The sequence below is a fragment of the Nothoprocta perdicaria genome, unplaced genomic scaffold, assembly GCF_003342845.1.
Source record: "Nothoprocta perdicaria isolate Ctin4 unplaced genomic scaffold, notPer1 scaffold_14, whole genome shotgun sequence".
Classification (NCBI taxonomy): Eukaryota; Metazoa; Chordata; class Aves; order Tinamiformes; family Tinamidae; genus Nothoprocta; species Nothoprocta perdicaria.
Genome location: NW_020454538.1, coordinates 6,946,061 through 6,958,690, shown reverse-complemented (window position 1 = coordinate 6,958,690; position 12,630 = coordinate 6,946,061). Strand labels below are relative to the sequence as shown.

General features: G+C 38.3%; 1 protein-coding gene across 1 annotated transcript in view; it reads left to right on the top strand.

The window, feature by feature from the left end:
- EVC (EvC ciliary complex subunit 1) overlaps positions 1–12,630 on the top strand; it is a 46,452-nt gene extending 33,822 nt beyond the window's left edge. The window contains exons 13-21 of the mRNA XM_026034066.1: positions 1,516–1,625; positions 2,090–2,300; positions 4,013–4,219; positions 4,950–5,094; positions 6,243–6,351; positions 8,224–8,350; positions 8,964–9,057; positions 10,724–10,835; positions 11,849–12,630. Coding sequence (XP_025889851.1) covers positions 1,516–1,625; positions 2,090–2,300; positions 4,013–4,219; positions 4,950–5,094; positions 6,243–6,351; positions 8,224–8,350; positions 8,964–9,057; positions 10,724–10,835; positions 11,849–11,948 — 1,215 coding nt within the window. The 3' untranslated portion in view covers positions 11,949–12,630. The remainder of the gene's footprint in view (positions 1–1,515; positions 1,626–2,089; positions 2,301–4,012; positions 4,220–4,949; positions 5,095–6,242; positions 6,352–8,223; positions 8,351–8,963; positions 9,058–10,723; positions 10,836–11,848) is intronic.

Here is a 12,630-nt window from a genome sequence, read left to right as displayed (position 1 = left end):
TGGCTGCGATATTGTAACATTTGCAATTCCAATTGTAAATCAAAGAAAACTCTTCTGCCTTCCCTGTCTTGGCAATCAACCTCAGGTTTAATCTGCATGCTGTTTGAGAGTACGTGGGGAGAGTGGCACTCTAAGAATAACTTCTCAATTAATAACCAAGTCTCCAGAAAATGATGGGAAGCCATGACTGAGTCACAATCAGTCTGTCATTAAACATTGTCCAGACAAGTGTTTGGCACCTGCCATGATGATAACTTGTAGACCTGAGCACCCTTAATCTGACCCTTGGGGTCTCAGATGCTTCCCCACCTGGATAGACTCCTCCTGCCCATCCTTGCTTGACCATCCTGCCCTAGGATCCAGCTCAGGAGCGTGTGTTCTGGCAAGGGTTTCTGTGTGAAGGGGAGTCAATATATATATAGTTGTGCATCCTGAAGAGAATGTGCTATTGAAGAAATAAATGCACTTAGCTTTTACAAGGAATTGATGATGTCCTGACGGTCAATATCTCGCAGGAGAGGTTGCTCTGCATTCACACAGGAAGCCTCTGTCCCGCACAGGTCATCCTTCCCAAGGAAAAGACTAACAAAGAGAAAAGCCTGGTAACACTCCTATTACTGACAGGGGTTGCATCTTACACATCTAATGATTTGGTAGGAGATGAGATATATTGATCTAGTGCAGTTATGCTGTATACTATAGCAGAAAATTCAATCCCAATGAGGCTAAAACATGAAGTCAAACTGTCAGAGAGCCTATTATATTTAATTTAGGGCTCTGCTTATGCCTGTGAGCAGTCTGCATTTATCCAACTGCCAGGCTAGCCTAAAATATCCTCTTCACCTAACAATAATAGAGTTTAGGTCTCACAGTCATTTCATTTATGGCTTAATAGTCATTAAATACTAAATAAAATCAAAGTCTGTATCTCCAAAAATTAACAGTCTAAAGAAAAATCCATCAAAACCTGTAAAGATTAAATTCTGTCATCTAAGTATCACCCTGAAGGAGCTGTATACTTATAATCCATACACCTAATCACCCAATCACTATTTCTAGCTATTAGATGGTACTCCTTACTATACACAAAAGCCTGATAGAAAAGGTTATCTCTGTTTTGTTAGTGAAAATAAAACCTACAGTCTCTACTAGGGAAAAAAATCAAACAAAAAGCCCCCTGGAACATGCTGATAAGAGTCAATGCAATATTTTGTGCGTCATTGTTCTTTATCCCTTGGTCGTCTGTTTGCAGAAACTGGGAAATCTTAGGAGACAGCTCAGAACTGATCCAGATCAGTGCAAAGGCTCACATGCTTTTGAGTGAGCTTTGAGTCAGACTTTGAGCATGAAGAAAAATATTAAGTATAACAATTGGAATTAAGTATGAATTAGATATGTCAAAGAGAGGATTGATTGTAACATTATTAACAAAAAATAATGCTGATTCGTAATATAGTGTTAGAATGACTGAAATCAAAGTACTTTAAAATTGAATCTTTTTTCCCCTGCTTTTAGCTATGGCTAAAGGAGTATGCCCTGTCTGCTGTAATCCAAAAACATCTGTCTGAGACACAAGAGAAGATGATTCAAGGTGTTGTAAGCAGAGTAGGAGGCCTCAGTGATGAGTAAGTATGGTTTTATCACTAAACTGTGCTGTAAAACTGCATGCACAATAAAAAACAATGCACAGACCATTGAGGAAAGCAGTGAGGAGGTGACAGCTTCTTCAGCCAGATTACAATTTACTGTACAATTACTATAGATTCAGTTCAACCATATTTTTTCGCATTTTTCAACTTCTGAGTTTCCCATACTTTAGTAATTTGCAGAGGGCTTATGATTCCTTACACATACACACAAATTTAACTTTGGCATGACTGAACTGGAAGTCTGGTACCATGCCACCCATGCTTTATAACTAAAAAGCATTCTAAGACATGCTTTGTATGGGAAAATATTACACAGAGTAAATAAAAATTTTGTTATCTTTGTGCAATTGCTTTGCAGAACCTGCTTGCAAAATCAGCAAGCAGTTAACTTAATTAACCATTAAAATTGGTTCTTTTCTTGGTAACGGTCTTTTTTACAGGTCTGTGAACTATATATTGCAAAAACACGAGCTCCTGCTGTGTTCGGTGCTCAGGAAAGTAACTCTGCGCAGCCTTGGGATGGCCACTCTGGCCCGCATGAGGATGTCCAGGAAGAAGGGCTTGCTTCAGGAGCTGCGCGAGCAGCACGTCCTGCAGAAGAGCTCTTCCCACTGCCACGATGAAGATCAGTGGCAGCTCCTGAAGGCAGTGGTGGGTGCAGTGCTTGCTGCCTTCCCTCCACCCTTCTCACAGGCTCTGGTATCTGGCGTTAGAAGCTGCCATAGGAGATCACAAGAAATAAAAATGTTCGAGTTCTCAGTAGATAGGAAAATTCTCTCTGTCAAAAGGCACACCTACACCCAGAAGTTAAGGAATAAGCTTATTTATGGACACTCAGCCAGAGTTTTAGATGTACTGATACAGTATTTTATAGCTAAATTTAATTTGAGATTGTGCCAATTTTAGACTGGCAGACAGCATCATGAGGGAATTTATTTATCTTATATAAAAGATAAGCTTCATTCAGGAAAACAGAAGTATAGAAGCTTAACTGAGTCATAATGACATGGCATTTGGGTCTTTTGGGAAAAGGGAAACTGTTTTATGGTCTACCACTGTCTTTAAAAAAATCTCAAAACATATGTCGAGCCATTAAGAAAGATATGTGAGAATAACCCAGTGTTAATAGAGATTTCCTTATTTCCCATGGATGAACCGGGGCAGAGCAGGTTCTTTTCCTACTTGCCCTTCCTGTTTCCCAGAAGGAATGCAGGTTCTAAAGAATCCCCCAGAATAAATTCATTTTCTTTGACCTTAAATGAGAATATTGATAGAAGAGGGACATCAGCAACTCAAAAGAAGAAAGTCTGTGGAAAACTGTAATACTTGGGTACACATAAGAAAGAACAGGATATGCTGGAAAGTACTTAGTACTGTGTGCTAAGGGACACATGAGTGAAAGTGGACTGAAGTTAATTGTCAGGGAAAGCAGTAATGTGAAAGCTTGATGCTTTTGAAATTATGGGTCTAAACAGAAGTAGATTGAGGTTCCTTTACATAGACTGGGGTGTGAAGTCATCTGGACTCCAGGACAGTATCATGACTCTTTGTGAAGCAGCTGGTCAGACACACAGCAAAATCACACACAGTCCTAAGCCTGGTCCGAAGCAGGGCTCAAACTCTGGTTTAAAACTGTTGCTAGAAAAGACCCACTTTGCAACCGTGAACATACTGGCACAAAACCAGAACTCAGTATAATTCCTGCAGTCATGCTCAATTATGTGAAGATGCATTGCTTAAAAAATGAGAAATTTTTAAAAGGGAACCAAAGTGGGGAAACATTTGCTGCATTCAAATACCACTGCAAAAATCTGTGCTCATACTCACACCTTTAGCACAGTGAACAGCTCTGCCAGCTGCCATCCTTCCCATCTCACAGATAACACAACAGAACTGGAAGTCTAGAACTCAAGAGACTCTTCACCCTGAAAAAAAATAGCGTCTTGTGAGTCATAGGTTTCCAAAGTGATATAAAATATCTCAATACAGAACAGTTATTCGTTTGTTTCTAATTTCCTGGTTTTGATACTAGAATAAGAGAGTTGTCAAGCAAAGCTGCCAGGTGGTAGGTTCAAAACTGAGAAATACAATCATGAACTGCTCAGTGCACCACCACGATAGGCTCCCTCTGGTTAGGGAAGCAAAAAATAGAGAGGGAAAATTAATATTTGAAATAATAGTAATGGGGGAAAGACAAATTTTTTAAGTGGCTTTACTTAAATTTACACTGGAAATTAGATAATTCTAAGCACTGAAAAGATAACATTCTGAAAAATTATGGGATATTTTTACAGTGAACTTGAGTACATTTATGAACGTATTTATGTGACACATCACCTGCTGTAATTTTGTCTGACTGCCAGGAGTCCCACATTCTGGAAGAAGAAGAAAAGCTCGAGGAAGAAACACAGCAGACACATTTAGAATTTCACCAGCAGTTAGTCAATGAAATCCAAGAAGCTCTTCATTTTCTTCAGCAACACATGGAGCAAGTGATCGGACAGACACTGCTGCGGCAAGCCCGGCAGGAAGCTGCAGAGAAGAGTTCAGATGATGAACCAGACTTCAAGGTATTGAAATATCAATAACAGCTTCCTTAACAGAATGAGAGCTACTTCGATAAAATGGAAGAAAACTTTATTTGATAGTCTATGCTTGGAAGAGTAAGCAAAAAAAACATTACAACTCACTTGAAAACCAATGATCCTTTACAAACTTTTCAAAAACTAACACCAGTGTGGAAGTACAGTATTTTTCAATGACTCGGCAGGCTTTGTTAAGCCAAACACCACAATATAAAAGAATTTAAATTCTTGATGTCAGAGGGAATCAGAAAAATGAGGAAGAAATCAAGATGATTATCTGTTAATCAAGAGCTAAGGTTAATTAATATTATTCAGAGAATAATAGCTTAATATTCATGTATAGATTAATAAAACAATTCATAGATTAACAAAATTATTGAAAGTATATATTCAGATTTTGTATATGCTACATGTATATCAATTTATTGCAAGTAAAAGGCAAAATGGACTATAGAGATTGAACGGTTAAAGAAATGATCCTTTGCTAGATGGAGACGAGGCACATTAGAAAGATTTTGCCGTAATTTTTCATGATGAAATGTTCTTTTAATGTATAGTAATATTTTTTTCTCCAGCAGGTCAGTATGCCACATTTCTAAAGGATAAAATTCACAATCTTACATGGATTAACAAAATTGTATTAGGCCTTCAGTTTTAGGCATATTAAGCACTTCTGACTTAGAAAATGAGCTGTTACTTGTTTTGTTTAATGCAGGAGAGGCTGGTGGAAACAGCTGTAGAAAGTGTGTACGGGACACACAACAATATCAATAGACTGGTGCAAAACTACTACCAACAATTAGGAAAAATCACAGAAAGTTACGAAGCAAAAAAACTTCAACAACTGAAATCCTTACAAGGTATGTGTCATGTTGGCAACTGTGAGGTAATAACAGCTTTTTAGCAGATAGCATTCACTTTCTTAGTGTAAAAGTTTTGGCAGGCTGGAGGTGCTCCCTTGGGACACAGGCGAGCCAGCCACGTCCCACCCGAGCCCAGCGTGGGGACAGACCATAAGTGTTGTAACCTTTCTAAAGACTCTGATCTATCAGATGGTCTCCAAACAAGACTACTGCATTGAGGGAGTGATTATCCTTACAAAATCCCTTGTAACCTCCGTCTAAAATACCGGGATTTTTCCTAAGTAACATTGGCATTAGAGCCACATATTTATTGTATAGCAGCCCAGTAATCAGCGTATGCACTTAGGAACTTGATCCTGTACTTCACTGAGTAACAGATGAGAAAGACTTTGCAGGCCACCAAGTAAGGACCATCACGTTGTAACATCCCTTTGCAAGGATCTTCCTAATATCACACAGCAGGATATTGCTCCATTGTGCATCTGCTGGCCTTGTGAATTTTAACTTACGATCTGCCTGGCATAACCATTAGAAGAAGGGTAGAACACATCCCCTCTTCTGGCCAGCCCAGCCTGCCTGGAAGGTAACCAGTAGCTGTTCTCATGGGTGATGCATCAGCAGGAGAGGTGTCTGCCAGTCTTCCCAGGTGCTAGGAAAAGGTAGGATGTTCTGCATAGGAGCTTTCTCTCGCCCGACCTGTTGCATACTCATCCACCTGCCTCCCTCTGCATTCTCCAAAAATGCAAAATTTGGCGACAGCAGATGTGAGGAAAGCTAGCTGATGTCTGACATTGCAGCTTTCATTTGGGTCCTGCAGAAGGCATCAAGATCTCACCATAAAATTTCTCTTTTGAGTTCCACATTAATTAGTCAGCTTAGTGGGAGGAATAGATAAAAATCAGAATTCCCTGGCAATTAGCATCTGAACTAAATGAAGCAAAGTAGTATCTGATTATTCAACAAATTACAATGGTAGAGCAGGTGTTCATTAAAAGTACTTGTTATCCCTCAAGAGCAATGACTATGGAAGGACCACCTCAAAATTAATTAATTTTGTGCAGATGCAAAACAAACTGAAAGGTTGTCCCAGTTCAAAGTAGAGTTTGTAATTTTGAGCAGAAGATTTTACAGAAATGTTATTTCAGCAGAAAGGAGTGAAAGGAGCAGACTTAAAAAGAAACAAGAGAATGAACAGGTGTTGAAAGAGCAACTGAACAAAGGCCTCCTGGACATATCGTCTGCAGTGCATCAAAGGTAAGAAGAGGCAGGAATAATGTGACTTATTGTAGATTTGTATGAATGTCTAGCCTAGTAAATGTCTTGGTTTTGAATTTTATGTTTGGTCTTTGCAAGTAAGGAAGTATCTGTTGTCTAAATATGTCTGACCTTTGTCATAAAAAATTCTGTTCTTGTTGAACATTTTAATACTCTTAATTAAGCACTGAAGAACTATACATAGATAGTTAAAGAGTAAACAAATAAAAAAAGCAATTCCAGGATATATGCCATTTTTAATGGAAATTTGAAATAAATGAAGGATGAGAACTGATGCTGTTCAATTCATTACATCTCTTAAGCACCTTAAGCATCAAAAATACTTGTTAGTTTGCTGTTGAATAAATGCAAGCACATAAATAATAATCAGAATATGAAGATTTCAATGAATACTTTGGATATTCAAGCCTTTATTGAATATAGGCTTGAATATTGAATATATTGAATATTCAATATATTGAAGGCTTGCGTGCACTAAATTTAGGGCAAAATTCCTTTAATGTAAATTAAATTAAAATCAGTAATGAATTAAGTATGATTTTACAAAACTTAAAGTCCAAACAAAAAAAGCATTGCAAATCCAAAGGAATGAGCTGACATTGTAAAAAGCTATATTCTGTGTCTGCAAGACTTGGCAGGAGTTGTGATACATTTTTGCAATCCTTCTATTTATTATCCAGAACATAACATCTACAATTTTGATGTAGTGAAAGGTTAATAGTTTTCCAAACACTCTGCTGCTTCTAAACTGAAAGAAATCATTGCCCACTTTCTTTTTTTCATCCTTGTTTGAAATAGTTTAGACATTAATTCAGGTAATGAAGGGCCTCAGAAAAGATTCATTAGTCATGCAATATCAACTTCATCATTTATTCTAATGTACAAATTCAGTGCTAGCTGTTGTCTCAATGCTTTCTCCAAAAATATAATCCAATATTTTAAAAAAAAATACAGTTCAAATGGCCTTCATGCAAGCAGAAAATGCAGAAATGCTGGAAGTTATTTTGTATCTAAGTTGATCTTGTAACCGTTATATAGGAATGAAGCCCCATTTCCTCTTGCTATTATGATATCTTCGAGGGTCAAATCCCAGACCTTTGTAAGTCAATGGCAAAATTTCCATTAATTTGTCTCTCCCCTATTAAACTGAATAGAAAATCTTTTGAATGTTTTGAACTTTGGTGCAGGGTTATGATCACAACTTCAAACATAAAATTTTGAAAGGTAATGTTCTGCAAACCTTGACCATGACAAAGGCAACTTAATGATATGTAGCTGATCTGTAGAAGAGTTTGTAGCACCTCCTTCCCTGAAGGACCGGAGTGGCTGATAGACAATGTTACTGCAAGACAACTCAGGCAAGAGAAAAGAAGATTTAAGGAGTAGACAAAGATTTGGGCTATTCTGTATTAATCTTTAACCAGCAAAATAAAACAATCCAATAATATAGATGTCAATGCTCCAGATGCCAGGTTTTGCATTGTCAAATTTTTGATTTAGTCTTAACTTCTTACTGAAGAGGCTTCAGTGAAATAGATACTTCTTAATGCTTTATCTTCCCACCTGATGCTCTCACAGCTTGTCTCTTTGGCAACTAGACAGTAAAATTATAAGCGGAAATTATACCATGGTTTTGAAAGCAGACTTCTTTAACATCAGGGCACTGAATTCCAGCTATGGACAACCCAAACTCCTGTTGCAATTCCTGCAATTCCTGGGTGTGTCTGCTGCATGGAGAGAGATTGTTAATGAGCCTTTCGCTCTACAAAATCTTTGTAGATTTTGCACATGCTTTGTATTCCTTCCTTGAACTCAACATGGGTAAACCTTAAATTTCTTCTCTTTTCCTAGAATGGTGCTGCAACAAAAGAAGATTTGGGCTCAGTTTGAATTGCAGCAGCAGATTCGCCTGGAGTCCCTGAAACAGAAGATACTGGGATTGCATCAGCTACAAACTGAGCTGGAGAATCAGCTGCAGGTAAATTAGGACAAAATGACTCATGGATCTGAAGCAGACAATGGCAAAACATCTGACAGGTTCTGTGGGTCTTTTCTACGAGCAGGTTGAAATCAATGCTGAGACTCCTAGCTTTAAATAGTTGCCCACAAATAGCAATTACATTATGTATGAACACTACACCATGGAGCAAGCACTGTATGTTTTTCTGCCTTGTTGACAGTTCTATACTGAGTCTATCTGCAAGTACACACTCACTTCTTGGTTGCAAGGGCAGCTCTTTCCATTTAGCTAGATGGAGGATACACCTTAGTGCACTTGAGTTCATAGCCACAGTTAAGGGAACCATGGCCACATGTGGATGGCATCAATATAGCTGGACTGCAGATCTCCTGCTCCTCATCACACATGTTCATGCCAACTGCTGTTAACTGGAAGCTGTAGTTAGCTCTCACTGAATCTGCGCTAGGAAGCACATCGAAGCACATTAGTAATGTTAACTACTCTTTTCTGTGTTTCTGCAATGGCATATGACATACTTTTTTTTGTTAGTGTTGTTGTTATCTCCTGTGTAGAATGACATCATAATCCAGCTGATTTTTGTTAATTACTTCTGTTTTATCTCTGTGGGTAGGAAGCAGAGCAAGACTTTGTCACAGAGCTAGCTGCACTGGCCCGCGTTCCGCTTGCCATGAAGAAGCAGCTTTCCAAAAGGAGCAAGCCAACAGGTTGGTACAATCTGAAACTCTTTTAAATGCTTTATTCCTAGGACAATGTCAGCAGACTGGTGGCGTAGATACCATATTTTAGAAAAGAGATGGTATGAATAGGCAATTCATATTTTAATCAATTCCGAAATGGACCAGCTGATATTTGGTCCAGAATACATTCCCCTTCGTAGCATCTTTAAGTCAACATAGGAAAAGGGAAAACAAGACAAAAGCACTTAGAAGTAAGTAGTCTTTTGGGTTGTGTTGTAAAATACCTAATTCTTTTTTCAAACAGAGAAGAAAATGCTTTTATTCTACTTGCCGTATTCTGTCCTACCCATATTGCAGCAATTTTCTACATCACTGATACTAGATTCGATTTCCCAGTAGGCTGAAGCTCTCATTTGTTCTTCTGAATAAACTCCTCTAGCAAATATGTCCCAGGACATTTCATCCATTAATTAGTAGTAGAGTAGCAGTGCTTAATTGCTAGAGTACATTCAGTGGAAGCAAAACCACGTTGCTTCCTGGAAGTTGCTACTTCATTCCATGTATAAGTGCTTATCTTGCCATATCGCGCAATATGGTTTTAGAAGAGATTTTTTTGTCCATGCCATTTTGCTAGTAGATGGGGAAATTTGGTCACGGAGAAGTAAGGTGACCTTCTAAGGTCATCCAGCTGGCTGGTAGCAGAAGTACAAATAAACGTCACATTTCCTCACTCCGGAGTAGTTCTTTAGCCTGTAGAGGACATTCTGTCCATTGAGGTAAGTCTTTGACTCAGTTGTTCAAGCCATAATTGTTTTCATTTTTATCGTCTTCTTTCAAGAGAATTCTCTTCAGCTTTATCACTAAGTTTTTGCAGGACAACAGAGCTGAGTCACCCAGCTTTCTTTCTAAGGGTAGAATGCCAGAATCAGCCTTCCCATACACTTACCTAGAAGTAAAATATTACCTAATCAGGAAATCTTAAATAATCAGGTGAATTTCCTGCCATTTAAATAAAAAAAGACTAATTCATTAGTTCAGCATACACTTAGGGACAAATTGTCAGCCTAGCAGTTATGTTCCTTAACCCACCCTTGGCACAATTGACTGTTAACATTCTCATTTTTTGACCTGTAGAATCCTTCTGTCAATATTGAAATGACACATTTTACATTACTGTTGAAAGATGGTGAGACAGGTTCCCAGTAAGGAAAAGTAGCTCAGTCGCTATGCAGTTTTGAAGGCTCTTTTCTCAGTTGATCATTTTCTAAGAATGTTTCCTCTGGTGTGCATGCTGACCCCAGGGATGCACATGGGAGATTTGCCCAAGGTCCTAGAAACTGTGACTTCTTAATAGCAGATTGATTTGTCTTAAATCACATAAGATTATGAAGTGACACGTATGACTTTAAGAAAATATGCTAAGAAAAATGCATGATAGTTTTCAGCTGTCCCAGTTCACTTCAGAGTTTGGCAAATCTGCAAGCTGAAGATCTACTATGTGGTAACTAATGGATAGTCAAAAACAACAGTACTCGCTCCTAATGTAAATTGGAATCAGCCCCTTGGCATAACTATATGCATAAGTGTCAGTGTGCCAGCAATGAGAGTATATTTTTCTGCTTTATTTTAATCAGAAGGAAACAAACTGTAAGATCTGTGGAAGTTTTTAAACCACATATCTGTGTCTATGCAGGAGAAAAAACAAACTCAAAAAGAAAGAACTTTCAGTCTCCAGAATCAGAAGACAAAGGTGACTCTCAGGAAAATATTGAAGAGCCCCCTGGACAGACTTCTGGCTTACACAGGTACATTAGAAGTTAAAAAGAAAAAAAAAATATGCGTACTGAAAAAGCCAGGGATGGAGGGAAGGAAGGGCAAAATCTAGTTCCAAAGCAAATATGTCAGACGAAAACAAAATATAACACCTACATAAGCTGATCATCCCTTAGTATTTACTTACATGCACCTTGCCTTTTTTCCCCCCATACTAATTTTAAGCTTACAAAAGTCATCTGAGTTTGCATGTCTACGCTATGACATTCTTTATAAACAACTTTGATTTAGGTAGAGAAATGAAAAATACTGTTTCCAAATTTGTTCTAAGTAGCTTTTAAAATCTGAGTCACAGCATAAATCAGCACAGGCAATTGAATCCACTGGAACTAGGCTAACGTGTAGCAACCAAAATATGGCCTGTGGCATTTAGGCTTTTAACTACCACCTTTATTTCACAAACAAAGGCAAGTGCCAGTCTTTGGCTGATTGGGGTAGCAGCTCTAACAATGATAGATGTTTCAGTTGGCTTATGCTGGGGTGCTAACTGGAGGAGGAAAAATAGCCCCAAATCTGAAAGATGCCATCTGATTACTACGGGCAGATCAAACCAGCCAGCTGGTCGCTGGGGCTTGATATATTGAGCAGAGAAAATCCTGTTGACAGGCAAAGCAAACAGTTGGTTCTCAGGAGCTACAGGCCTTTGGAGAAAAGTATTTATCCTCTGAGTGACCTCAGCCTGGGACTGGCTTCAGAAGGTGGCTCCTTTCCCTGATGGCATCAACCCTTTTCACGCACTGCTTTCCCACAGCCAGCATGGGATACACGCATCAGGAGCAGGGACACAACAAAGGGACACTTATCTTTATGCAGCTTAGCTTTGGCAGGCTAAACAGAGACAGCTAAAATCCTTAAGTGCAAAAATTGTTATTGGATAAAAAGCTACTTTTGCCACATATCAAGGTGAATTAAGTTAGAGAGGTTCACAAGCCTGTGAAAAACTTTGTCTACAGTTTTGTTTTACTTTTTTGTTTCTTTCTTTCAGAGATAAATCACAGAGTTCACATGAAGGGGAGCTTGAGCCAAGGAAAAACTCAAAGATGCCAAAAAAAAAGAGGCAACGGGTAGTAAAAACATCTGTATGAGCCCTCTGGACACAAAGTACCAAAGCATTCTTCTGAGGGATCTCAGCAGCTATAAACACTTCGTGAGCAGGTTTACTGAGGAACAATGAAGAACATCAGTAATAAGCAAGAAATCTTATCTAGCTACCCACCAAAAATCAATCCTCTGTGCCCTTGGCTGTTAATGAAACATTCTCACTTGATTCTGGGAAGGAGCAACAAAGTCATCTTTCAAAAAAAAACTCCTCCAGACCACTGGGGAGAAGTGGAGGTAGTTTTAGATGAGGACTGTACCTGAGGAAAGTACCCTTGTAGCAAGACAGATCTGCACTCTGCTGGTTGCCAGTGTTGATGTGTTCCAGGAAGGTTTCATTGTAATAGTAATGTACAATACACTTCTGAGCACTAGATGTAGTAGATCAGGTCCAAATATTTTGATTGCTGCTTTGGACAAAAAAAAAAGATGTAAGAAAAATACTTCAGATATCAAGGGTACATCAAAAATGGAATTTGGCCTCTCTTTTGTTATATTTTTGTTTCTCAGGTTATGTGTACTTTTTTTAAGAAATTTGTATAACGATTTTGTAAGTGTATTTCTCTATGCTTGTCTCAGATTTCAAATTATATTTTAGAATGAGACAAAAACCTGTTTCATTTTTACACTTCATTTCCTATTCTTCCTAAAGTAAACTCTTTGTTTTCA